The following is a 27,277-nucleotide window of genomic DNA, read 5'->3' as shown; positions in this document are numbered from 1 at the left end:
TACACTCGTGCCATCCCCTCATTTTTGTCACCCTGAGAGGTGAGCCATATTACTCCTATCAAAAATATCTGTAGGTGAAAATTATTAACCAGAATTGTAAATACAAAATATAGAACTGTAACTATTTTAAGGTCGCATTCTTGGCCTATTTTAAGGAAATCCTAAAAAGGGGGTGGGGTGGGGGGTGGAGGAGAAAAAGCTCTCCTTTCTTGGTCTGCGGTCTCTTTAAATCCCAAACCAGTGGACGGGATCTGTGCGTCCTCACAAAGCCTGTCTGGACTCTCCACTCATCCTGATAAACAGCTGCTTACCATTTAAGGGGGAACTTCTCAGGAAAAAAGGGGAAAAAAAAAAAAGTTTTCCTTGGACCCCTTCTGGTATCGGGACTTTTGTCTACGGATGTTCGGATTTAGAGTCTGCAACGCTGCAAAACGCACCAAATCTGGACTCGAGTTTTTTGCGCAATGCTCCGCCGTCCTCAGTTCAACATCTGGATTAACTATTTGAAGTCGGATCTAACGGCAACAGCAAACTTCAGCTTTAAAGCAGCCTGCCTCCTTTGTGCTTTCCTCTGGAGTTCAGCCTGATAAACCCGAGTGCCTGCTCGTAGATTATGTATTCTTTAAAATGGGTGCGAACAATGGAAAACAGTATGGAAGCGAGGGTAAGTGAAGCGATGATAACTTCTGATCACGCTTTATGTTGAATCTGTTGATTTCATATGTAATTCTCGGTGTAGTTGGTATGAAAATCCCGTTATGTGCGTGTTTTGTCCCGTAGTAAACTAAAAATAGAAGACCACGCAGGGTTGGGTGAGTTGGAGCTTTTTCTTCTCTCTCCAGACATCCTTAGTTTTCTTGGTCTTTTTCGACCTCTAACGGCTATTTTATTAGATGCAACAACAAAAAAAAAAAAAAAAAAAACACAACAGAGTGACATCTGCTGGTCATATCTTCTCATTTTTAAATGTAAAACTTGTTGAACATAAGCGCAACTTTACCGAAATAAACTAACTCCTCTTCATCTTATTTCTATTTCTGACCCAATTAAAATCAGTTTGCGTTCATCTTTATGAAGTGAAACTAAACAATTGACTGTTGCAGACACTGGCTGTGATATCTTGAGTTCAAATTCAGTATCACCTCACATAATTAGCTGCCTTGGCAGGGCAACATAGTCATCTGTCAACACAACTGCTGTAATTTATGGCCCTTTTTGTTTTAAAAGGAAAAAGCCTGCTCTTGCTGGTTAACTGAAGGTAGATATGGAGACAAAATATTGTGGTTTGGGCATCTTATCTTGGCAAGAAACAGTTTCTGAGATTTTTCTTCCCAATCTTAAGACTTGGAAGCCATTTCATGGATAATAGTCACCTCATTTGGTCTGGAGTGTTTCATGTTATAGGGGAAAAACGTGAGCAGGCTCTAAAATTATTCTAAAATTAAATCTGTTTTCCACTGTGCATCTAGTTTGGCCCCAACTTCAGTTCAAGAATGATTCAAAAATTGTTAAGGTTTATTTTTATTCAGGGTAAAATTATTATTACAATGGAAAATGTTAAGGACAACAAAATGTCTTTTTTTTTTCAACCAAACTTAGAACTAATAGAACCACACACATCCAGAGGCTGTTACTGGAAAGCCCATCTTGCTGCACCCACATTAGCTTTTAATTAATTTACTTAACTTGTCCAAATATAGCCGGTGTTTTGGAAGAAAGTGACACAAATCCCGTTTTTAAACCTAAGAATAATTTTGTTCAACTGAGCCTTAAATACAGCAAATGTATTTTAGGCTCAGCAAATGTGCAAAAATATTTTTTAAGTTTTGGATCTATGCAATGAATAACCCCTTTTCTACTAAAAATGAATACCATGCGGCTTTATTTGCTTGATTTCAGTATTTAATTTATTTTTTTTCTTGGCCTATGAGTACTTTTGGTCCAATGATTTTGACAAAACGTTTGGACAGCCCTGTTTTACGGGCTGCATGGTGGGACACTTAGTAGCACTGTTGCTATGCAGCAAAACGAACTTGGAGAAGACAAAACTGTGGAGCTTGGATCTTGTAGATCCGCCTTTAGCAACAGCTATCTCAAAGTTTTTGCATTCCAGCGTATCTTTATCAGCCTCTCCCATCGTTGTGGAGGAAAGTTTCCCCACTTTTCTTCAATGCTTCCATGACTCAAATTTGTGCAAACTGTAACTGTCAGGTAGGTATTTTACTCACATGCTTCAGTGATGGCAGAATAAGCTCAAATCAGCACCACTTCACCACTGTGTTTAAGTCTCTGTGCTGATGTGTTTTGTCTGGTTTCCTCCAAATATGGAGGTGTTCACTATGCCCAAGCACCTACACTTTAGAACTGAACTCTCACCCCTTTTAAACAAGTAATATTTGTTATATAACATGCTATCTGAGTCCTATGTAACATCTGGTATTAGGTGTTGTTGAAATAAGCTGTGAAAGGTTTTCTCCAATCATTGAATTATGGTCAGATATCTTCACTTTGGTCACTTTGGCGATGTCTTCACTCTATGTCACTGCGGTGAGACAGAGCTGTGTCCTCCAGATCTACAAACATACTTCTGCTTTTGACACATTTGCTGATTATCAGTTTAGTTCATTTGATTAACAACAAATGGACTAATCCACTTTCAGAGGATTCCCTCTAAACTCTTCTAAAAACAAAATAAGCAGAATAAGACTTTCCTCAGCCTTCTTATTTTTTTAGTTTTACTTAAACTTTGAAAGTATGCGGCCTCTTGCAGAATAACTAATGATGGAAAGCCATCTTTATGTTTATTAGTTTTGTGATAAGAGGATTCCTGCAGCTGATTATTATCATCAATGTGGTGATGTGTGGAGCATCAATGATTAGAGCTGGGATAGGAAATATGAGCAAAAAAAGTAATTATCAAATATTTGAAGGTAAATCCATCAATTAAAACAGCTTTGGAAATAGAAAAAATGATATATAAACTGTCCAATTCATGCAACTTTTTTTAATCTACAAAAATGTAACAAACTCAAACTGAACTTGACTCAACTTCATTTTTATCAAATTGCTATCATCTGTTGACCATAAAATGATTACATCTCTTCCATGTGGCTTTAATAATCCTGGAATATCAGCTCAGGTGGACAGTCTGTGTCTTCTTTATTACCATAAATAACATTTTACTTGCATTTTGGGCATAGCATATTAAAGTCGCTGTCCAGTGCAGCCAAATGCATTATTTTTGGCCTCAGAGCGGTGATGTTTGTGTAAATAACATTCCAATGAGCTCTCTTCCAAAGTCAATAAGTGCAGAGAAATGCCTGAACCTCGTGATTTAAAAAAAAGAAAACATGTGGTCCTTCTCCACCTTTGATTTTATCATGTTAAGCTTCACTAGTGGCTTTTCTAATTGAGTTGAAGTTGCTCTTTTAGCTCCACAGAAGGGATTCTGCTAGAAAATGCGATTAAAGCAAACCTTTGTACGTATTTAATATCAAATAAATAGATTTACAATGAAACTGAGATCCTTGTTTAACTGAGGAGACAATTTGAAATTGTATTCTAATAGTACTTCATCAGAAAAATTGTATAGGCACCATTTAACATTGGGAACAGCATTAGTTTACTCTTCAGTAGACATTTATCTGATCTTAATACAACTCGGAGGTACATCAAAATACAAGCTGCTGGTTTTTAGTTTGATGCATTTAATAAATAGATCATAGGTTTTTATTTAATCTATCAATGATCAGCCTGAGCCTATCAAGGAAAAACTGGCTGGTGCAGAGGATATAACCTAAACTTTACATGATTGTAAAATCAACACACATCTTTTTAAATCAATAATTGAAGTTCAGCTCTAGCAGTTTAGATAAAGATCCAGATGTTGTGTGATGGGAAGATTTATCTTACTAAGAAAGATGAAACGCATTGAGAAGATGGAAAATCCACTTCCTCCAGACTCGCTCAGACTGATTTAGACTCAGCTCATGCTGATTCACTCTTCGTCACTTTGGAATAAGAGGGTAACAATAAATTTAGCTGGAGGAAATGAGGCACTACATGGTAGTGGGTGTACAAAAACTATAGCAATATTTACTGTTTTTATTAACATGGACCCTTACTAAGTACTGCTGTAGGGCAAGTGTTTCAAATCTCTCGCTAATGTTAGCTTAGCTTCTGCAGGCTATTAAGAGTAAAGCATGCTTTTTTTTGTCTATTAAAACTAGAGTAATGGTTTAACATTAGGGGATGTTTTAAAGAATATGTAAGCTGGGCAAAATATTAACTTCAGGTTAAAATGATGTAAGTAGTTTAGATTTTCAACTTCAAATTAGAAGCTATAAATTGAATACCAATTCAGTATTGTTATTTACAGATATATATGGGGTTTTTTTCATCATGTTTACAAACCACTTGTCTTCTCTGTCACTTTGTCACCTCTTCTTGGTTCTATTGGGTTCACAAGATTCTAACTCTAACCCTGGAAATGATTTAAATATGGATTCATACCATTTTTGCCCAACCTCTTGGAATCATGATCACTGACCTTAAGTGACCCCAAGGGAGGTCTGCCATGGTTTAGATTGTTGTCAAAGTGTTTCTGGAGTAATCCTGCTAGGCTAACTACTCCTGTTAAGGTCCATCTTTGTCCCAAGGTTTCTCCATTTTCAGATAAAAGTCTTTGCTGTGGTGTCCAGGAGTCCCAAAGTGTTTTAAAGCTGCAGTACATAACTTTTATAATTTATTTATTTTTACATATTTGTTAAAACAGGGGTGTCAAACTCCAGTCCTCGAGGGCCGCTGTCCTGCAACTTTTAGATGTGCCTCTGCTGCACCACACCTGAATAGAATAATTAGGTCATTAAGGCTCTGGAGAACTGATCTACACAAGGAGGAGGTAATTAAGACATTTCATTTCAGTGTTTTGTAGCTGTGGCACATCTAAAAACTGCAGGACTGCGGCCCTCGAGGACTGGAGTTTGACACCTGTGTGTTAAAACCTTCACCATGTTGTGGCAGTATAAGACAGATAGTCCGTGATAAGATTAAACTCCTCTACCTCTTCCCTGAGTTATTATTGCCATCTGAAGAAATGCGTCACTCCTGACCAAACACAACCAACCAGAGCCAGGAGGTCATAGTGCTGTCAGTCAACCTTGTGAACATGCTGCTAAATGTGCTAATGATCTAGAAACAACATACTATTATAGGAAAATCATTCATCTGCCGTCATCGGTGGCCAGGCTAACTAGCCTTAGCATTCACAACAAACTATGATGACAGGGAGAAACTATATAATAGCAGAGAGCAAGGAGAGTGGGAAAGATGCACGCATGGGGGTGATTGACAGCACTAAGACCCGCCTTCTGGCTTTGAGTGGGGGTTTCTAGTTAGCACTGGGAGAAGGCAGAGGAGCTGGATTTTTTCACAGATTGCCTCTCTCATAACATACTATTACAACATAGTGACAGTTTCAATAAATATGTACAAAATATTTGTTATAAAAGTTACACACAGCGGCTTTACATGCTGGGTTTATCTGGATATTTGACCTTTCCTCTTGGCAGCATCACATGTTTTTTTTTAATTGATGGGATTCCTGGCATGACCTCCCCCTCACCATGATACTGCCACCAAAATACTTGAGCGTTAGTACAGTACATGATGAAAAACCTCATTCTTCTTCTCACTGTAGCCAAACGGCTCCATCTTTGTCTTATCTGATTATTACATTTTTAAATCCTCTGTATTAATTATTTTACAGAAGTATAATTTCTGCTTCAAAATCAACAAGAGCCGTGCTCCTTATTTACATGAAGAGAATTCTTCAGGGCTTCGGTCCACATCTGTTTTCAAGTCTATCTCCACAATTAATTACACACTGGTTACAAGTATGCAGCAAAACATCCACAAGGAAACAAGCAGAACATTTTCCAAAACTTGTTTTTTTGCCCCCCAACTAAAAAAAACAAGGCAGCTAAACAAAACACTAAATTACTTTTTTTTTTTCAACCTGAAGTTTTCTTGGGGGCGTTTGTTTCTTATGAAGGCATTTGCGTTCTTCTTGTACAGTTTGCTGTGTCTTTTGTGTTCATTTCCTGTGTATTAGTCGTAATATGCTTTTAAAAAATTTTCTGCACCCTTCAAATGACTGCTTATTCAGAAAGAGTTTATTTTATGGAAGTGACTGTTCTTTGGGCATCGCTTCTTGCAAACACCTCTCCAGCCTGCTGTGCGCACTGAAGGCCACAAAGCTGCTTTTATATCCCGACAAAGGAACAAAACGCCAAATGCAACATTTCCAAGCATGCAAAAAGCAACCTGCAAAAAGCAGCCTGCAGCCACCACTCCAACAGCAGAGGCACTCTTTCTTGGTGATATTCCTTTGTCCATGACTTTTAGTCATTACAAAGAAATTTAAACCAAATTTCTATAAAGACAAACATAACTCATACTGAAATACTTAGGAATTCATGTAAACTCAATGAAACTGCTTTGATGTGGCAGTTTAGAGAAGAGACCATGACCTAAGAAATATGCTGTGGAAGAGCTGTAGTCATTTATTAAATGCTTTTGTCTTCCTCTGGAGCGTTTCCGCAATCGTCCTGTGTGGAAATAAAGACTGGGGAGAGGTTTCAGTGGACTTAGTTCCTCCTCCCAATATCTAAAAAAAAACAACAAAAAAAAACGGATGCTTAGTTAAACAGAGCAGCCCAGACTTTGTGCATGTGCCAAGAGGAGATATTTATCCTCAACTAAGCAACATAAACGTCATAAAAGCAGAGAATGATGGCTTTTCTCGTTTCCTTACACTTCAATTGCACTAAGGTTGTCATACAAGAGGAATTATCTCTGATGGACTTGAAAAGCTTGTTTTCTTACAGAAAAACAATCATTTTCAGCAACTGTTGGGCACAGATTTCCTAAGATTAGTGATGCATATATCTGAAAAAGTCAACTTGTCTTCTCAGCTGTCAAGCTAAAGTCCATTTGTTTTTCATTTCTGCAGGTAAAGGGAGCTCAAGCATCTCCTCTGACATAAGCTCGAGCACAGATCACACACCAACTAAGGCTCTGAAGAATGTGGCTACCACTGAAGGTAAGGCATCTGGTGCTCATTAACCAAACTGCCCTCCCTTTTTCCTCCTCTTCTTCTCTCCTCCTCCTCATGCGCTGCCTTTTTTGGGACAGAAACCTGTGTGTTTCCTGGTTCCAGCTCCCATCAGAACCAAGAAAATATTTCAGAAGATGGAGGAAAAAATACACACAGTTCTGGCTCCTCATAGTGAAAGAATGCTTATCTAAACTGAGGTTGTATCAGGCTCAAAGTGCTGCCCGGCAGGGAGGGAGACGTACGGTTGCAGGAGAGGTTTTCTCTTTGTTGTTGCAAAGATGAAGACAGTCTAGAGAGTAAATATGAGGTTGAGGAACTTAAACTTCTCTCAGTTAGGTCTCTGGTTTCCTTTTTTCTCTTCATAATTTTCTGTTTGCTTACCCCAACAAAATGGCAAACCACAGATTGCCTTGGAAAAGTATTAAAACCCCTTAATCTTTTGCAGGTCTTGCAACCACAAAATTCAGGGGGGTTTTTGTAGTTGCTGTGGTGCATATCTGTGAACAGCTTCCTCAAAGCATGGTGCTACCACCACTGTGTTTTACAAAAGGTAGGGTGTGTTCAGGGTGATTTACAATTTTTTAACCATACATTTGATCCCTTATTTTTACTCTCGCAGTAAAAAGTTATGCCCTGCTTCTCTCCAAAATATGGTTCTGCTGATGAACCATATTTTGGAGAGTATGGTTCCAAAATATGGAACCATACTCAGCCCTTATCAGCAGATACAGGCTGAGTAACAGAATGTACTGAGGAAATATCTTCTGCTCCTGTTTGAATCCTGGGTTCTGGTGTTCATACTTTCCTTTTTTGTGGGTAAAACAAAAAAGTTGAGCCATGGAGCATGGCTCAACAAAGCAGCCATGCTCCAAAAAAGGCAGTGATGTCAAAGTCACACTGCTGATGGGAAAAGTCACTGATTCATTCCAAGAGTAAAAAAAACATTTTGTGAGCAGTGATATCTTAACTGAAAAGGCTGATTTCACCACAGATACGCCTGTGCTGTGTCAAATATTATGGTGTAAATGCTTCTTACTTTCAACTTTCATTCATGAAGATATTATTGATTTTCATTCTGAACAATTATATGACAAAATGACACCTGCTCAAAGTTATGACTTTATCCCTTGATCCTTTGTTTCTTTGTTAATGTTTTCTAATGCATTCCTGAGGTTACACTGATGAATTTTAATTCGGGGAACTGAAGTAAACAAGGATGAATAACATTTTTGGGGATTTTTGCTAGTAAAACTTTTGATCATAACTCATAATCTTTGTTTGTATAGCTTCCTTAAACATTTGTGGTTTTAACTTGACAAACTGTGAAAAAAATTCTGTTTATTTGTAACAAACATATCATTAGGAGGCATTAAGTTTCAAAACTCAGTCACTGATCAGCTCTGATTGAAAGCTTCATGCAGTTTCTTCCGGCTGAGCCGTGACTCATTGCCTGTTTTGCTCACTCATGCACATACGGAGCACACTCACCCGGCTGCTGTCAGCCATTGTCATCACCAATCTCAAATTTGCTCTGGCATAGTGAACATAATATTCCTGTGGTTTGGCGCTGCCCACTCACAAACAAATAGCAGCTAGAGCCTGTGTTTATAACCGTCGCTCGGCAGAAAGATACTAGGTGTTTCTCAGGGAGCAGAAGTTAAGCACTGAAGAGGAAGAAAGTCCCTGGCAAACTCACGATGCATTGCTGTCTTTAGTTTTACACTAGATGTGAGAGGCTAATTCACCCGTTTAACCTTTACGATTCAGAGTGAGCAGAATCCGATTATTACCGCACGTTTAGCTGGTCTGGAATCGCTGACTCATTTGGATCTGTCCACCTAAAGGAGCTTGAGGAAATAAACCCAGGCAGTTGTATAATTGTCCTGAATACGTCTCCTCTGAGCTCAACCTGTGCAGATACGGGCTGAGTGAGTAACAGACCGTAGACAACTGCGTCCAAACCATAATTCTCAACTGTGTTTTGACTGAAATTGTTATTTTTTTCTCCATGCTAAGTGGGAGTAATTACATGGTCTACAACCACCACAGCCACAGTCAAATCCCCCCTCCTTAGAAAGACACGCACACACTATGCGTGCACAGGCACAAGCGCACACAGGCCTTGAGGACCCCTGTACGGATACTCGCTTGCAGTGGCAGATCAGGCAGCTCTGGCCCACACAGTCCTGTGGTCCACTAAACTAATCAGGAAGCAGTCTGGGCTGTTTCCCCACCACACACTGGGAGTATTCATACCATCCCAGAGCTGTACTACGGCCACCGCTGCTCTGATTCGGTTTGCTTTTTATCTCAGCATCAAGCATCACGATTTAGTGAGACTTTTTCTGCTGCCACTGTATTTAACTGAACTGGAACCACACATGTCAGGCGTTCAAAAACAACAAGTGATTTTAAAGTAGTCCGTTAAAGTAAACAAATCAGTAATCCGATAAAGAGAAACATTTCTAATTTCTCCAGCACAAGTTGGCGCTGCTACAGCCACAGGTTTTTGTTTATCGGCCAGCAGGCATTGATTGGTTTCTGATTCAAGATAAAAAACACTGTTTTAAGCATTTGCAATTTTTTTCTGCAGTGTAAAATGTTTTATTGGCACCACAGAGTGTGCAGATTTTTCTCTGCTTGTACAACACATAGAAGGGAACTTCCTTGACCCATTGCATGCAAGCAATCAGTCATCTGTGTATGTGTAGAGTGGCACCCTGGTATTCGTGGGGGTTGGGGGTAACAGCTGTCTTTGAACAGTTAACATCCACAAATATTTGAGACCCCTCTCTAAAAACATGTCTATTTTAATAGTTCACTCACTAAATATTCCCACATATGTGTTATTACACACAGTGGAAACCTTCTTAGCACTATTACAGAAGCTGACATCTACAGTCTTCTGTATCTCTGTTCTTGGGCGAACGGCAAGAAACTAAATGCTGCTTCTGGATTGGCTGCTTCGCAAACATCAGCCAAAAGCGTGTCAAATCGTGTTGAGCCCCGGCATTTCGTTTTGAATATTTTAGATATGCTGTACAAAAAAAATCTGTGAATCTGTGAATTTTCCGCTTTTAATTAAGAGCTACGTTTTACAGAAAATTTCATAAATAGGTAGGTCTCCCTTCACCCAGCTGCTGCTCTAAGCTGTTAGACAGCTAAAATAAATTACAATATTCAAAGGGTCAATTTCATGAAGAAGTTTTATTTTTTTATTTTTTATTTTTTCCACATCTGATCAACAAGTCATATCAAACATGTTAGCTTTCGCATAGCACTTCAAGTCACATGTATCTTTAGTAAAAGTCACAAAGCTTTGCATGTTTTCGGTGACGCTATCAGGTCGTGACAACAGATTTTTATAACTAAATCCTTGTTGAAGCTATATACTTTCCTGCAGAAACTCCAGTTGAGATAAAATATTTGTTGCTAACAAGAAGAAGAAAGAAAGAGGGACACAATCAGAATTGTAAAGTGGAGCATGTGGCTGAGAATGAAAACATCCTCAGTGATGAGTTTCAACACAGTTTGTTTTTGTACTGGCGTTTGTCCAGGGTATACTTTTCTTAGATTTTAATTCTAGTTTTTGTTTTCTTACTTTGACACCATGCTGTTTAAGCTCAAAATTATCACTACCAAAATACTACACCAGTTTGTGTCTGTTCGCCAACAAACTGCCATTTTTTAAATCACAAGTTTATTCCTTGGAACAGCGTTGCAGCTCTATTGGATATTCATTCTCTACCAGATATTCATTGACATTTTGAGTATATTATGATTCTGTGTGGTGCGGGGAAGCAGAGACTTGGACTTGCGGTGTCTGTTTTGTGAAGTTTATTTAATTACCGAGTGAAATAGCAGTCTGATATTAACAGCGTACAGTCACAAGTAATCCTAGAAGTTCAAATTCAATTTTACCTTCTTCAATATATTAGTAATTTTCTTTGCCTTTAGAGGATATAGTTTTAGTAGCCACTGTGTCTAGGATTCTGACCAGAGACGCTGTTGGAGAGCATCAGTTTTCATTTTTCTGTTAAAAATAATCTATTCCATGACAATAATTTGAAGGAAAGACTTTCTTTAAGACTCAACAAAAACCACAGTGCTAAGTTATTGGCCTGCATTAATATCAGTCAGCTAATGAGAACCAGGGCACTGCCTGTTGTCTTTCGCCAATCCTGCATGCATTCCCGGAAAATCGGCATGAGGAAGTTGCACTCACTCTTCTGTTGAAAATAAACCGAGTCAGGCAGGGAGCTGTGCATTTCTGCTTTCAGTTATTATTTAGGCAATTTTGAGGTAGCCTGACCTAGTTTAGCTTCCTATTAGCTGCAGACTCAACAGGCACAGTCCTGGACAGTAAATCCTTCCTTTGGGATGAACTTGAGTATTTCTCAGCAGGGGTTACATTTAGACCCTATCTGGGCCTCCGGGATTTGTCCAAGTCAGGGTACCTGAGGAATGTGGCCCAGATAAAGTGGGAGCCCAACAGGATGTTGTGTGGTTTGACATTTCTAGGCAGATTTTGTTTAAATTTTAAAACACTGATGTAACACAGACCCCGTGTGGGTGTTGGGCACCTCAGCGGAGAAGTTTGAGGTCAGTTTCTTCAACCGTTTATAGTGGCACCAGGAAGGTGGGAAGCAGAGGGAACAATGAACAGGCCGACTTCCTCTCTGGAGTCAAGGACCAAAGAAGCACTGATAACGGCGACACGGTAAAGCTTCCCTACAGCCACAACCGAGCCATACGAGTCTGCACAGATTTATATGGAGTAGAGGTCAGATGTTTACATACGCTCGTCCATTGAGCTTATTTTGTCTTTGTTTTCTTGGTCCAGGTGAATCAATAATACAACAAATAACTTTGATTAATTTTTAAACAGTATTTGAATGCACAGGTTTAAATTTATTGTGGATTTTATGAATTTTTAATAAGATGTAAACAAGGTCAGATGTATACGAACATCATTAATAGCATTTGCTTTGAAGTCTCTAATTTGGTCCCATATAAGCTCATTCTAAAATAATTAAATATACTTTGTGAAATATTATCATTATGCCAACAAGTCATGCTCCAGTATTCGTCTGCCGTGAGTCACGTTACTTGTCTGTCACCTTTCGAGTCTGGGAGCAACGGGGAGTCAGCATACCTCAATCACCTCAGCGTCCATAAAGTAAACCATGCATTCAGTTTCTATAACTGTTTTATTCTTTTTTGGGCTTCAGGGAAGGCCTATCCCAGCAATTAACGGGTCGCCAGACCATTCCAAGCTCACCAGTAAAGTACTAATTGTGAAAACTGCTCAAAAACTCTCACCGTTCACTAAAATAAAACGTAAATTTTTATGCCCCAAAAAGCTGGGAACTGAGCAAGAGCGACTAATTAACACAAGGGAGGTCAACTGAGACTCAAACTATAAACTAGAGGAAAAGAACAACACTGACCTATGAGAACTAAGTCTAAATGCACAAAGAATAGAAAATAAGAATAAACTAAGAAAACACAAAGTAGTGAACTCCAATGGCAAAACTCTAATGAGAGTAGCAATTAAATGTGGCAAGACCCTTATTACAATTATAAACCCAAAATCGATGAAAACACAAACCCAAATGAAACCCAAAACATAAACACCAGTGAATGGGGAAAAAAAAAAAACTTAAATTTTGCAGCGTAAACAATATGCTCTGATTTTGGCACCAACTTCCCTCCTTAAGCATACATAATCGAAGTAACGCCTTGATAGGAAAATACAGGTTCGGTGAGAGGGATCCAAATAACTCCAAGAAAGATTATAGTCTTTAATTATTAAAGGTGCACAGTCAAGCACTACAAATCATCAAATATGGTAATAAACCAGAATCCCTTGACATTTCTATTACAGTTCCACATCATCAGCGTGATTTTTCTCATCTGTTAAAATAACGTAGAATCACATAAATAATAATAAGTGACAGGCTCAGGCCTCAGTGTGAAATATGTATGAAAATAAAGCCTCCTAACACTCCCACAGTGATGTGTTGAAGGCAGTGTAAAGGTCAGAAATGAAGTCTAAACAGCTCTGCTATGAAAACTCCCTTCTTACAACATGTTCAATTTCTCCAACCTTCCAGGAGCAACAAATCCGTCACACTTTACCCATAAACTAACCTCGAGTACTGACGAACTGTTTACTCGTGTTTGCTCAGCCAGATATATAGTGTTTCACTGTTGACTTTTGCTGCGCCAAGGCTAAAATACTCCTTACAGAGAGATGTTTGCGTGTGTGTCATTGCCACTGGGACATTTTTTTACTGGAGAGAGACGATTTGGGTTGGAGTTGCTCTGTTGCTACACCGGAGCTCTGTTATGTTTGCATCCAAACAGAGAAGTTTGTTTAAATGTGGATGCATCTGTTTCTTTGGATGTTTGAACTTCTCACCTTACGGAGCAAATACTAACTTGAGTTGCTTTGAATTTTTTTTATTCGCCTGTTACGCTCCCCAAGGTCTAGGGGTTCAGGGACGGTAACATAAAAATGTGTCCAGAGAAAAAGTGGAATGAAAAAATGATTTATTGCAAAAACAAGGTTTTCACAGAACCAAAACACAATACAACTTAACCCAATTAAACAAAAGTAAAGGACCAACAAATGCAGAAATCACTGAGTGCAAATTAAATAACAAGATGTTCAAACACATCAGCCTAAAGAAACTCAAAACAACCAAAAAGAAAAGACAAAGGGGAGCACCAAACCTCCCAAACACAAGCCTCTAGCTTGTTCAGGGTTTATCTAAAGCAGATTCACCGCTTAGCAAAATAAGCAAGAACAAAATTGTTCAAACTGTCCAAAACCAGTCACCAAACACAGAAGGTGGGGGGTCAGCGTCACACAACCTCTTCCTGCTAGCTGCCTCACTGGAGGAATGAACTCAGAGTCTTTTATGTGGTGCAGGTGGGTCTCATCAACGTCTGATTGGCTTTGCTGCTCCAATGGGGTGGCTGCTCTCCTGCAGCCTCTAGGCAGCCAATCAGAAAGCTGTGCCCGTACAGCTGATCCTGCATAATAGAAAAAAACAAAGAGCCTGCACAGCCTCAAGAGGCCATGGGCCGTAACATAGCCATTTCTAATTTTTTTATTAGAAATGGCTATTTTTTTCCCCCACTTCAGAGCATTTTGAATCGACCAGTAGCTGAAGCTGTCTCGTGAATTTATAGCAAGTTTCATTGGAAGTGTAAAGTGTAAAGGTTTTGCTTCTGGGACTTGTCCATGTAAAGAACACAGAAGAGAAAAACATTCAGTGCTGCTTTCCTCACATTTTCTCCATCAGCTGTCCTCACTCCTCCTCCTTTTTTTTCCCGGCCTGCTACAGCCAGGAAATCGAAGCAGAAAAGCTCAGAACAAGAGTGAAAAAAATGCAAAACAATTGCAAGGAGATTTCCAGAAAAAGGAGGAGGCGCAGGAGAGATACACCAGCACAGAGAGGAGATCTCTCTGTCTCATAACTCTTTGCTGATTACTGCTCAGTCTTCCCATCCTCTATTTTTGACAGGCAGAGAATGCGGACCCTGTAGTTTTGAGAGTGTTTGAATTTTTGCAAGAGTTACGTTTGAAAGGATTTGGCAGTGACACCACCTGGCTTTGCTTCCTGTAAGATCCTGGCTTGGGTTGTTATGTTTTTTATGTAATCCACCTGGGTCTTTGGGACGTTTAAGTGGCAGCATGACCACAGCTATGGACCAGCTGAACCAACACATTAGACTCTCTTCGTCTCATTTTGTGGTGTGCGTCATTACGTAATCTTGGATGTGTCAGCTGTGGTTGAATCGGCAACGGTACAAAAATGAGAAGCAGTTTTTATAATTCCACAGGGAGTCTTGGATGGCTTTCTGTTTTGCATGGTGACAGATTAAAGAATAAACACAGACAGATGAATATTATTACAATAGAGGATTGTTGTTTCACAAGGAAAGGATCCAATTAGATACACCACTCATAATACTATTAGAATACAAACCATCACAATGCAGATATAACTTCAGGGCCATGCAGTCAAATAAACATAACCCCTATTATCTAGAAGATGATATAGACCTGGGTTTTATTGCTGTTTATTAAGTTCGACCATCTGAAGCACTCCTCAAGAAACTAATGCAAGAATGCCTGATGACATATTCATTCCAGTTGTATTGGGAAATTTTTGTTCCATAAATTCAAGCATACATTTTCGAGAAGAAATTGTCCTGTTCTAACTCCAAAATCTTATTTTTTTTTTATATTCCTTGCACTTTTTTGAATTCCACACCTCAACTTTGATTTGCCCTTACTCACTTTCAGTGAAGCTAAGCGAGAAAGGCTACAGTTTGTAAATGAAAGATTGGACTAGAGTAATGCAAGAAGCTCATGTGGGCTGATGAATCCAGATTTATCTTCTTAAATCAGGGTATCGGGGTAAGAGGGGAGACGGATGAAATGATCCACCCAATGTGCCTATTGTCTACCGTAGCAACCTGTGGGGGAAGTGCAAGGATCTGTGGTTGCTGCAGTTGCTCATGTCAAAGTTCAGCAACACTATGAGGTCAACTGACTACCTGAATATACTGAATGATCAAGTTATTCCATCAATAAATTATTTCTTTGCTGATGACGCAGTGATATTCCAAGATGCTTGGATTCATTGGGCTCAAATCGTAAAACAGTAGTTCAGGGATCAGCAGACGTTATTTTTCTTTACCCCGCCATTGAGAATCTTTGGGATGTTCTGCTGAAGGCTTTTCCACAATGGACATACTTTCCCTTTATCCATTCAAGATCAATGAGTTGATTGTGCCATGTAAAATGGGTCAGCCTGTCCACAGATTTATAGGTAACGTAGCTCATAAGTATCATGAGGTTTCATAAAGGGCTGCTCAAAATGAAAAGGACTCAAAGTAACACAAATGTGTCCAAAAAGAGTTCCAGGATAAGATATAGAACTAGAAAGAGGACCGTAATAACTCTGATTTAAACAGAATCCTTTTTGTCAGGAGTTTAGAGCCCCAAATGTTGGAACCCTTCCCCCATTTTCTGTTGCTTTAACCACATAAGATCACAACATTTGCTACTCATCATCACCAAATCAAGCATTTGGGCCCAGATTTCCTTTTCCATTCCTGCTTGGTGAGGAGTTCTTCTGGGTGCCATGTGTAGCCACATTTCCATCTTTCATCATTCAACATGATTTTCCTCCTTGCGCTAAACCTCGTCACGCAACTCCACCGACATGAATGGACTGTACAGAAAGGCACACTGTGATCTTTACTCCTCCTCCTAACTTCATCAACCGTCGTCTTTGGCATTCCATTTGAACAAACGTTTAGGAATGACATAATTTCCCAAAAAGCCTGCTCCTTTTTTTCTTCTTTTTGATTGATGCCAAATTACTTGCTTCTTCCATATGTGTGCTGGAAATGTGGGGTGGACAGACAACACAAAAATGGATTTATGAAAAGAGGTGAAATCTGAGTATAGAGAGTTTTAAAGAGCTCAAGTTGGAAACAAGTTGCACTGTGGAAAAAAAAAAACTTTGTGGTTTCTGCAAATCTGCTTTAGCGCAGTATCTTGAGACTGTGAGAAACGCTGCTGCCTTTAAGTAAAAGCACAACAGGGAGGCTTTCTCAGTGAGAAGAGGTCTGTTTCCTGCCCAAGTGTGCACATTGTGAAGGAACTAGCAGGTCCCATTGTTTTCCAGGTCGTTCAGTGCCGTCTGCGCTTCCTGTAGTGCTGATAGCCAAGCCGCCACACTGTACGCTAATATCAACTTCCATGTATTCAATTAAACCCGAGACAGACCCAGATGTTTTTCATCCCAGCAGTTTTTTTTCCTCAGATGTTTGGTTTGAAATAAAACTGGAGCATGTAACCATCCAGTGCTGATAAATCATTTGTGTTTGGTTTAGTTAAATCCAACACCTGTAGCTTTCTGTTTTCTGAAAATTAGGGTTTGTGTTTTGGAGGATCCACCTGATTCCTTTACATTCCTGGCCTCAAGGGCCCTAAGGAACCTTGCAGAGCAGTAACATGTCTCAGAGCTAATGGCACAGAGGTAATAGATAGGTCCATTCTGCCAGATGTAGCAGTAATAATCCTTGGAGCACCAGACAGGGTCTTAGCAGGGCCTCGACGTGCTGAAAGATTCTGCGTAGAATCCCCCTGGCTCTGGTTTATGACCAAAGTCTGGACTGACCGTTCCGTTGCACTTGTCTCCATCTCTGGTAAAGTCTGCAGGTTCTTTTTTTCCAATTTATCTTCTCTTTAGCCCAGTTTTCTCTTTAGAAGTCCCATGCCTTAAACCTGCTCTTTTATTCTTTTCTTTTTTTTTATTATTTGGGTTTTTATCATTAAAACCACATCGCTCCGTACATCTGAGGCCTCTTGGCTCTTTAGTGACTCCACTGATTGATTTACATTAAACTCCTAGTATGAAAGCGCCATCCAGATGTGCCTCAGAACCAAGGCTAAGTTAATGTTAATGAGATCCTGGTGCAGCACTGCCGTGCATCGGCACAGATCGCACATTAGCGGCGAACGGTTTCAGCCAAGTATGCCTTGCTGTGGCTATGTGTGCATTCAGAACGCATGAGATTTTCTTTCACTTCACCAGAGCTCAGTTGTTCTTCATCCAGGGTAAAGACCAGATGTTCCACTGTTCTCCTCTGATTTCCGAAACCAAGCTGAGTCGTCCACCAGCTGCACTTGCAACGCCTTCAAAAAAAGAGTTCAACAGCTGCGTGGTATTTGTTGGGATAACGATACACAGATATAAAACATGACACTCGTGGTTAGCTCATTCAAAGACTTTTTTTTTGCAGCAACTGAAAGCTTAACCTTCGATGCTGAGAATTTGGAGTGAATGTTTAATTTTCTGCCGTTTCTTCGTGATCCGTTTTCCTTTTTGTCAAGACTAGAAATCAGAAAATGTTTTTAGGATTTTGTATCCACACCTACGTAAGCCATAAGTGTTTTTTTGTTTTTTTTTAAATAGATTTTGGTTACATTGTCTTGTATAACTAGTCCACCTTTGTTCATAGTAACACTGCAACTTTATTATATTTTGAAGGGTTTTATTGATTATGTAATGCTAAGCAAAAATGGAAGGAAAATTATCATCTCAGCTCTGGCTGCATGTTTATAGTTCACAGGTGAATCTTTACCTTGGTTTTAAGCCCTTTTCATCTTATCTTAGGTTTTTTGTCCTGTTTTTATTTAGTTTCAGTATTCAATTCCTCTCTTGGACAATTTGTCTTCCAGGCTGTTTTACTTTTCGTTATCGTAGCACTTATGGATCTGTAAACTTAAACTGACAATTAAAGTGACCGTTGTCAGTAAAATGTCAGGGAAAGGTTCGTAAAACACTGAAAAGTCCCATCAACTGGAGTCAGATTAAGAATCCCAGAGCATCCACACAAAAGTGAAGCCAACTTTACTCATCTGTATCTCAGAATGAGTGGTTGGTGTGATTAGTGTCCCTGTAAATGTAAAAAGCTGAAGCCGCCATTTGATCAGTCACACATGTAATCACACCAACTGGAAGTTACTCTTTAGGCAGCTGCAGATGTTTTGCATACAGCATCTACAGCATTACTTCAGCTTGGAACTGAGCAGAGCCATACCTCATCCATCAGGAACTAATGACTCAAAGGCTGTTTAGATCCGATGTTTTGCTTTAATGTACTTTTAATACTGTTGATTGAAAATAGGCCCGTTAACCTTAAAAACTAACAGCGTTCCCCCAATTTCTGGACTATTTCTCTGCAGCCTGTGATTCTTTTTCATGTCTTCACAAACATGACGTAAGAAAAGATGAAGCCATTAAAATTTTGAAACTCTGCATATAAAAACTGCAGTGCCATTACTGTCAGGATATATTTGAACAGCTGTGTGAACTTCACAATGGAGGATTTGTTTGTAATGACATCAGCCTATTAAAGTCTTCTGCATGAAGCTTAGAAATTTATTATTGTTTAAAATATGTATTTGCCAAAATAAGCCAGATGACCTCAGGCAAACTGAACTTAATCATTAACAGACCACCCGCAGAAATGTGATGCATGAAAATGCTGCGATTTTCCAACTTCCGATCTTTGTTTCACCTGAGTTTGGTTGCAAGTCAGCAGAGGAATGGCGTTTTTTTTTTTTTTTTAGCATAGTCGTGAATCAGACAACATGCTCCTGAGTCTGTGGATGTCATCAGAGCCAGGAGGCCGACTGAGACGCCGGTCTGGAATAGAGATCTGCGAGGGCGGCGCCACCGCCCAGCTGTCAGACCCGGCTCACGGATCCATGTGACGGACGGGATGGCGCACATTTGTTATTTATGTCGACATCCGGTGTGTAAGCAGCTGACTGTTGGTCCAATGGCGAACATTTATCAACTTAGTTCTAGCTATGATAGATGTCTTCCATTTTATTTACTTTTTTGTCTCAGTTAATAGTTTCAGATAATCAAACATTATTACCAGATCAAGAACACTTGGGTGAATACAAGAACATTCATTAAAGGTGCAGTACTGTGTTTTCCAAGCACATAGTGCCATTTTATAGCACAATCAAGCTGTGATGTTAACCTTCAGTGGTTACAAAAATATTACATACATCAATTATGACTTAGACAGTAATTCAAAGCCTTGAAATTGGACCATTTTCTCCAAGAAATTCTTGCTCTTTTTGAAACTCTGCCTTCAGAAGGCTCAAACAAAATAGCTCCTGTTTTAACTGTTTAACATTATTTTTGCCATCTTGCGCTGAGAAGCAGCTCCTATAAAGAGCTCAGCAGTTCCACCAGGTGTTTGCTAATTGCTGCTGGCTAGTCTGAAGGAGCTGAGTGGGGGAGTAATGAGGAAGGTCTGCTCTATGAGGCAGATGCTCAAACGTTTGCAAACTGCAGACACGCCTTGAGGGCGGAGCTAGGTCCACCCAGCTGTTGCCACGGGAGATTAAAGGATTTCTCAAACATGAATGAAAGAATCAAAGCAAAACTCCAAGTATGTTTTTGATGAGGAAATGACAATATAATAAGATCTAATTATTTTAAAAAAATGTTTGCATGCAGTAAAGGTACATGCCCTGCATAATGGCTGTGCATACTTTATGCAAGCTTCTGTGTTTCTGGTGGAAGCATCATTCTAGTAAGGTGTAATTTTCTGTCCCGAAACTGCATCCAGATGCAGTCAAAGAGGACTGTGCATGAGGGAGGACTGTGGCATTGTGTGACTTTTGGTATGTGGCAACATAATTGACTTGCAGATGCAAACAATTGCAGGAAAAACCTTTTTGGTGAGTTTTACAAGAGTGGCAGCATTTTGATTGCCCTCTCTGTGAAGAAATTTCTAGTGATTTTGAATTATGTAACAGGTTAATAGTTTTGCAGCATAAAGGCACTCTATCCAATAGCTATTTGGAGGCAATAGTTACATTAACAGACTGAAAATGTATAACATCTGGGTTTTAGAATACCAGGAGCTGAAAACTGAGTTGATTTCTTCATGAATCAGAAAGTTTTTCTGACATTTGTTTGGAAGTAGCTCGGTTTTCTCTTGCGTCAAAGTAATTTTTCCAATAATATTGCTCCACAGTTTCATTTTTTCAGTGTTGTTATAAAAACCTTAGCAGTTCTAACACTCTGTAAATCCTTTCTGAGGATGGGTTTCTGGGGGAAAAAAATCCCAGTATAACCTCAATAGCTCATACAAGAAGATTAATCACCTCATTATTTTTGCCAAAACGCTCGTAGAGTGAAGGTTGAAGTATAAATGATGAATATCAGGACGCATAAGAGGAGTTTACGCAGCGTCTCGGCTTAATAGAGAAGAATCTGGGCGATCAGGTCGGAGGTTTTGGCAAAGGAAGGATTTTGTCGTCTCATGCCACAGTGACGGGATCTAACGATTGCTCATTGCTGCTGCATCTATGCACAATCAGTGCATAATATTTCAGACTGGGAAGACCTCGACCTATACACAGGGCCAACTGCACTTTGGCAGCTGCAGCAGCAAACGCTTCTGATACTTTGAAACCACTCAGCTTATCTGATGGAGAGGCCCTGCCAGTGCTTCAGCAAACGCCTGGAGTATAATTTGATTTGCTTTTTCCTTCAAACGTCCCAAAACATGACAATGAGATCCACAGAAACTGTATTACATTTAAGATAAGTGATTCTGGTGTGACCTTCTCTTCTAATCATCACTATGAACGTTTGTCACTTCAAACACAGAAACATTGAATAAATAATTTATTCTTTAAAAACTTCTTATTCTTTACTAACTTCTTGTTGGCAGTCATATTTTCAATATATTTCCAAGGTATATTCATTTCTCTCTCCTTTTAATTCCACAAAAATTCTTGACTATTGATCACTATTTATTACTACGCTGGTGTGATGTCATCTGTGGCTTGGATGAAGTTGGTTTAGTCAAAGAAAACAATGCTGATGGTGTAAAAAGAAACTGTGGCTCTAATGGAAAGATTCTTCAAGAATGTTGTTCAGTCCTTCAACAAATCACTCAAACAGGACCTGCTTTGAACAGAGGTGGACCTTATCAGGAGCTACCAAAATTACACACCGCTGACTCATCCAAGAGAACCCACAGAAACAACACCTAATCTACTACAGGATTAACTTGCCCCAGTTAAGGTGTTGACATAGGAAAGAAAAACAACAGCAAATAAAATGTTGTTTCACTCATCTGTTTGAATATTTAAAATATTAAAAGGGACAGTATGCTTCATGACAATACAGCAGTATGCAAAACATTTTCTTTTGTGTTTTCAGTCTGTGTGACATAAATGAGATTAAAAAAATAAATAAAATTAGCCAATCAAAAATACTTGGGTGTGGTTTCCAGGCAGACCTTGGGGTATTAAGATTAATATGTTTCCTTGTACTGTTTTATTGACAATGTATCTTATTGAACTGACTCAACCTGAGGGTGTGTACGCTCAGCCCTGTTGTTCATATTGTATACCAATATGTGTCAGAGTGCTTTCAAAGATTGCTTCGTCATAAAGTATGCGGATGACTCAGTAATTGTCAGTTTTCTCTGAGGCAATGAGAGCAGCCATTGTCCACTCATTGACTCTTTTATCAGGTGGTGTGAAGACTCACGTGTGCAAATCAACACGTCAAAAACAGACAACATGGCCATTGATTTAATAAATTCATCAATACTCTACAAAGTCAATTTGGTCACAATAGTAAATCTTGAAGCTGTTTAATAGTCACTTATAACTATTAATCAAATAGGTTTTGCTGTAGTGATTATTCTCATGATGTATCATGTTTAAAGCCTTTTGATATAAAGATAATAATCAGCCATATTGCGCTCAGTGTTCATTGTTGAGGAGAATCACAGATTTACATCAGTTAATTGCAGGAAAAGATCAGCAGAGCAAACACAGAACAATTGCAGAGAAAAACGTGTTGGGGGCTGGGATGTCAACATAGCCAGAGCTAAATCCAAATGAAAAAATAGGCTAAGACTTTAAAATCTAAAGATTTGTACAGCAGGTAGTAACTTTACATATTTACTATTATTCATCTTCTTCTGTTTTTCTTCTTCTCAGGTTTGGAGACGAGCACCAGAACACTGAGCACCCCTAGCCCAGGTCTGATCTTACCGTCCAAGTCCTCCTCCCTCTCCTCTCCCGCCCTTTCAAGTAATGGCAACGAAACAAACTCTTCATCCTCTTCTTCCGCCCATACTGAGACGGTGGCCGTGATCCACCCTCAGCCTGGCGTCCACTCCCGCTCTAGACAGTCCAAATCCCATCACTATGCCCCTATCAACCTGCTCCCCGACCACACTCTCCTTCAGATCTTCTCCCACCTCCCAACCAACCAGCTCTGTCGATGCGCTCGCGTGTGCCGCCGCTGGTACAACCTGGCATGGGATCCCCGGCTGTGGAGCACCATCCGGCTCACTGGAGAGCTGCTGCATGCCGACCGCGCCATCCGAGTCCTGACCCACAGGCTGTGCCAGGACACCCCCAATGTGTGCCTGACTTTGGAAACAGTGGTGGTCAATGGCTGCAAGAGGCTCACCGACCGCGGCCTGCACATCCTGGCCCAGTGCTGTCCGGAGCTGCGACACCTGGAGGTCGCTGGGTGCTATAACATCTCAAATGATGCAGTGTTTGAGGTGGTGTCCCGCTGCCCTAACCTGGAACACCTGGACCTCTCAGGTAAGAAGACAAACACAAAAGACAATAGAACCAAACAGCAGATGTTTGTAACTTAAAGGCGCTGCTCGAATTCTTAGGGTATGCTTGATATATTCTGCAGAATATACGAAAGATCACATAGGAAAGACCACAGCTCGACTTGACTCTCAACTACCTTGCAGGCATTGCCTCATTCATCAATTACACTGGACTTTCATCTGGATTAATATTTGTGGATTCACCTTTTCATGGATTTTATCGTAGAGCATATCCAAAGTATTAACAAAAAATGTAATTAGCTAAATAAGGTGAAATACCAATGCGCAGTGCTGCTGGACATGCTATTGGGTGGTGTTTGCAAAGCAACCAATCCAGGTGTGGCTTTTATTTTCTGTGGCATTGATTGGCTGAGCCCCCAAGAAGCAGAGATAAGGAAGACTGTAGATGTTAGCTTGTCTGGTCGTGCTAAAACTGTTTCTAATGTGTGTATCAATGCACATAAAGGTATATTTGGTATATTTTTAACTATTAAAATAGGCTTCTATAAGCGTTTCCAAACTATCACCTGGCTAAAAATGACTGAAGACGTTGTGCGGTGCCAAGTCTGCAAAACTCAACATAAGTAAATTCAGTTATTCATGACATTTGCACAATTGTATGATTTTGCTCCTCCATAATTCATGAAAATTCTCATCTACAAACATAAACCAAATGATATGCATCAGCTAAGGGAATAGGTATGAACTGATTTGTTTACTGGTTTGAAACGGAAGTCAGAGGAGCCAAACTGGCAACAAGTGGGTCAAAATGGGAGCACAATTTAGTGAAGGAGCGAATTGGCCTGGAGCCCCAGCCATTCCATTCAGGTTAAATTAAGAAGTGGCTGCTTCCTTATGCTGTACACATGTGTGGATTTATCTCCAGTCTCTGGTTTTCAGTTATTTCTTGTAAAGCTGGTAAAGGCATTAGAGGTACAGGAGCAGCTCTGCCAACCTTCAGTCCCCCTCTGGGAGAAGAAAGGCTTTCTTTAACTGAAAGCAGAGGCTTCTTCAACATGAGCAATGAGTCTGCTGCTTTCATTAAGGAAGTGACACAAATAACGTCGACTTGGAACGTCATTGCACCACTAAACTAGCACAATGCAAGCAAATACTTTCACACTGAGTGAGTTTGACAGGAAGAAAAACAATCAGAATCATTTTAAATACTCAAGCTGATGATATATTCCACTTCTGACTGAATATTAAACTTCTCTGTTGAAATATAACAAAACATACCAAACTCTCTGGCGCCCCCATGTGGCAAACCTGTAAAATAAAGCCCTGTCTCATAATTTTGGTTGCTGTGATGATTCCCTCTATCCTCAGCAGCCTTTATGAGATTCCCTCCTGACTCAGTTTGAATGTTAAGTGATCCAAGACAAAACCCGCAGACCCATTCTGTTCAAAAATAACTTCCAAGCATCAGTTTAATTTATTCTGTGGTGGATCAAGTGGGCATCTTCAAAGAATTAAGTCTTTTTCAAGTTTCCCACTCATGCTTTCTGGATGAATAGAGCCATAGACGAGACTTTGAAATAAAATCAGCATCAAAGTTTGGGTTCCTTCCACTGTATCACCACTGAGTCTGTGTGCTTGAGGAAAGCTGCAGTGGAAAGCCAGAGAAAATGAAAGCAAATGCATGCATAGTAACGCTAGCATGCACTAAGAAAACGGTTTGGTTTGAAAAAGAAGTAGCAATTAAATCTAATTAATTAAACCACAATTTACAAAAAAAGAGTCAGGTCAAGTTTATTTGTGTAGCACATTTCAGCAGCAAGGCAGTTCATAAAAACATCATATAGTCACCAGGTATGAAACAAACAATAAACATAACATTTTGCCAACATCAAAATCGTAAAGCAGTACACATTGCATAGGTAAAAAGTAATCACACCTTGGTATTTCCTCATTGTGGGCATTTTGAGTTTTTCAGACTAATTTCTACAGAAATGAAAACGTGCCAATGTGCATTCATTTACTGTGCAATCCCACTGTTGGCCACTAAGCCGACTTCAAAACTTCTATGGTTCGCTCAAATCATTTTCTGAGCTAAAAATGACTGTCATCAGCAGATGACTGCATTTTTAAAGATTACTTTGATTAGTTTTACTGTGTAATTCTGTATTCAATTATTTTTTTATTCATTTAATATTTTTTACAAGTCTCTAAATCTTTGTTTCATCAAGTTTTATCTTTTTATTTAAAATATGTCCCAGTTAAAAGTCATTTTTAAAATTACAAAATAAACTAGTGTTCAAAGTAGATCCCTGTGGAACTCCCTCAGACATTTAATGCGGTGGTGTATAGTTCATGTCCAGGCATGTTCTGTATTAAGAATCATCTTAGCTGAAAATGACAACTTGCAGTCTATCTCACTTGAGTTTTTTTTGTTTTTCTGACCAGGTTGCTCCAAGGTGACCTGCATCAGCCTTACCCAGGAGGCCTCACTCCAGCTGTCCCCCATGCATGGCCAGCAGATCTCCATCCACTTCCTGGACATGACCGATTGCTTTTCGCTCGAGGACGAGGGTTTACGAACTATCGCCTCGCACTGCCCTCGCCTCACTCACCTGTATCTGCGCCGCTGCAGCAGACTGACAGACGAAGCCCTGCGCCACCTCGCTCTCCACTGCCCGTCGATACGGGAGCTGAGTCTCAGTGACTGCCGCCTGGTGGGGGATTTCGGCCTGCGTGAGGTGGCCCGCCTGGAGGGCTGCCTGCGCTACCTGAGCGTAGCCCACTGCACCCGAATCACGGATGTGGGCGTCCGCTACGTGGCCCGCTACTGCCCCAGACTGCGCTACCTGAACGCAAGGGGCTGCGAGGGGCTGACGGATCACGGTCTGGGCCACCTGGCCAGGAGTTGCCCCAAACTGAAATCTCTGGACGTGGGGAAATGCCCACTGGTGTCGGACAGCGGGCTGGAGCAGCTGGCCATGTACTGCCAAGGCCTGAGGCGGGTGAGCCTGCGGGCCTGCGAGAGCGTGACGGGCAGAGGGCTGAAAGCTCTGGCGGCTAACTGCTGCGAGCTGCAGCTTCTCAACGTTCAGGACTGCGAGGTGTCGCCAGAAGCTCTGCGCTTCGTCCGGCGCCACTGCCGCCGCTGCGTCATCGAGCACACGAACCCGGCTTTCTACTGACGCAGAGAGCGGGTCGATCTGGCTAGCGTTTGTCTTTTTAAGTCAGTGGCGGTAAATCTTCAGCAGAATGTATTTAACATATTTATCTGTAAAACGGCAGACAAGTGCAGTATTTTACTTACGTGGCATCTTCCCCCAGCATCATAATTAGCATTTGTAACAACACTGAGCACTGAGTACAGCTGTGTTTGCATTTAAAGCCTATTAATATATATTTCTACTTTAAATTGAATTCAATTTAAGGCCATATCATGCAATATTCTAGTAATAGTCACACTTTGTCAAAGTAAGTCATTGAGAATGTAGTCAAAAAGCAGCAAAAAAGTAACATAAGTATTGATACCTGTGTGTTTTGTGCAGATGCACTTTACGCTGTTGCGCTGACAATCATTTCAACTGAGCTCAAAGTGTCACAACTTACAGTTTTTGTGTTTGTTAAAGGTTACTGTTGCATGAAAGGAATTTTACCGCAATGTTATGAGACCAATGTCGGAAATAAACAGGGACACATTGCTGCTAGAACTGTGCCAATAAATTTCTTCCAAAAATATTTCTTTTGTGCGAGTCGTAACTGAGAATATGTAGTGAGAAGAGGTGTAAAAGTTTAAGGGGCATTTAAGGGACTCCTGGTAGGACTGTGGCCATGACGGTTCTTCCCAAAGCTTATGCCCTTTTTTAAAAAAATAAATAAATCAAATATAACCTGAGAAAGTATCTTGACCAAAATATTTCGGTTTTAACAATTTTCTTTTATCCCTGTGCACATTTTAATGGAAAAACAAAATCTGGATGTTTCTGT

At 40.1% G+C, this 27,277-nt stretch overlaps 1 protein-coding gene across 1 annotated transcript; it reads left to right on the top strand.

The window, feature by feature from the left end:
* The first annotated feature begins 250 nt into the window (after positions 1-250).
* Positions 251-27,028, top strand: fbxl7 (F-box and leucine rich repeat protein 7). The gene is made up of 4 exons (XM_005805724.2): positions 251-664; positions 7,013-7,102; positions 22,701-23,318; positions 25,742-27,028. The coding sequence occupies exons 1-4, from the start codon at positions 628-630 to the stop codon at positions 26,476-26,478; spliced, it is 1,482 nt and encodes a 493-aa protein (XP_005805781.1). The 5' UTR covers positions 251-627; the 3' UTR covers positions 26,479-27,028.
* Positions 27,029-27,277: the final 249 nt, after the last annotated feature.

Source organism: Xiphophorus maculatus, chromosome 21 (assembly GCF_002775205.1).
Source record: "Xiphophorus maculatus strain JP 163 A chromosome 21, X_maculatus-5.0-male, whole genome shotgun sequence".
Lineage (NCBI taxonomy): Eukaryota > Metazoa > Chordata > Actinopteri > Cyprinodontiformes > Poeciliidae > Xiphophorus > Xiphophorus maculatus.
Note: the sequence above shows the minus strand (reverse complement) of the source record. Positions and strands in the feature narration are given on the sequence as shown.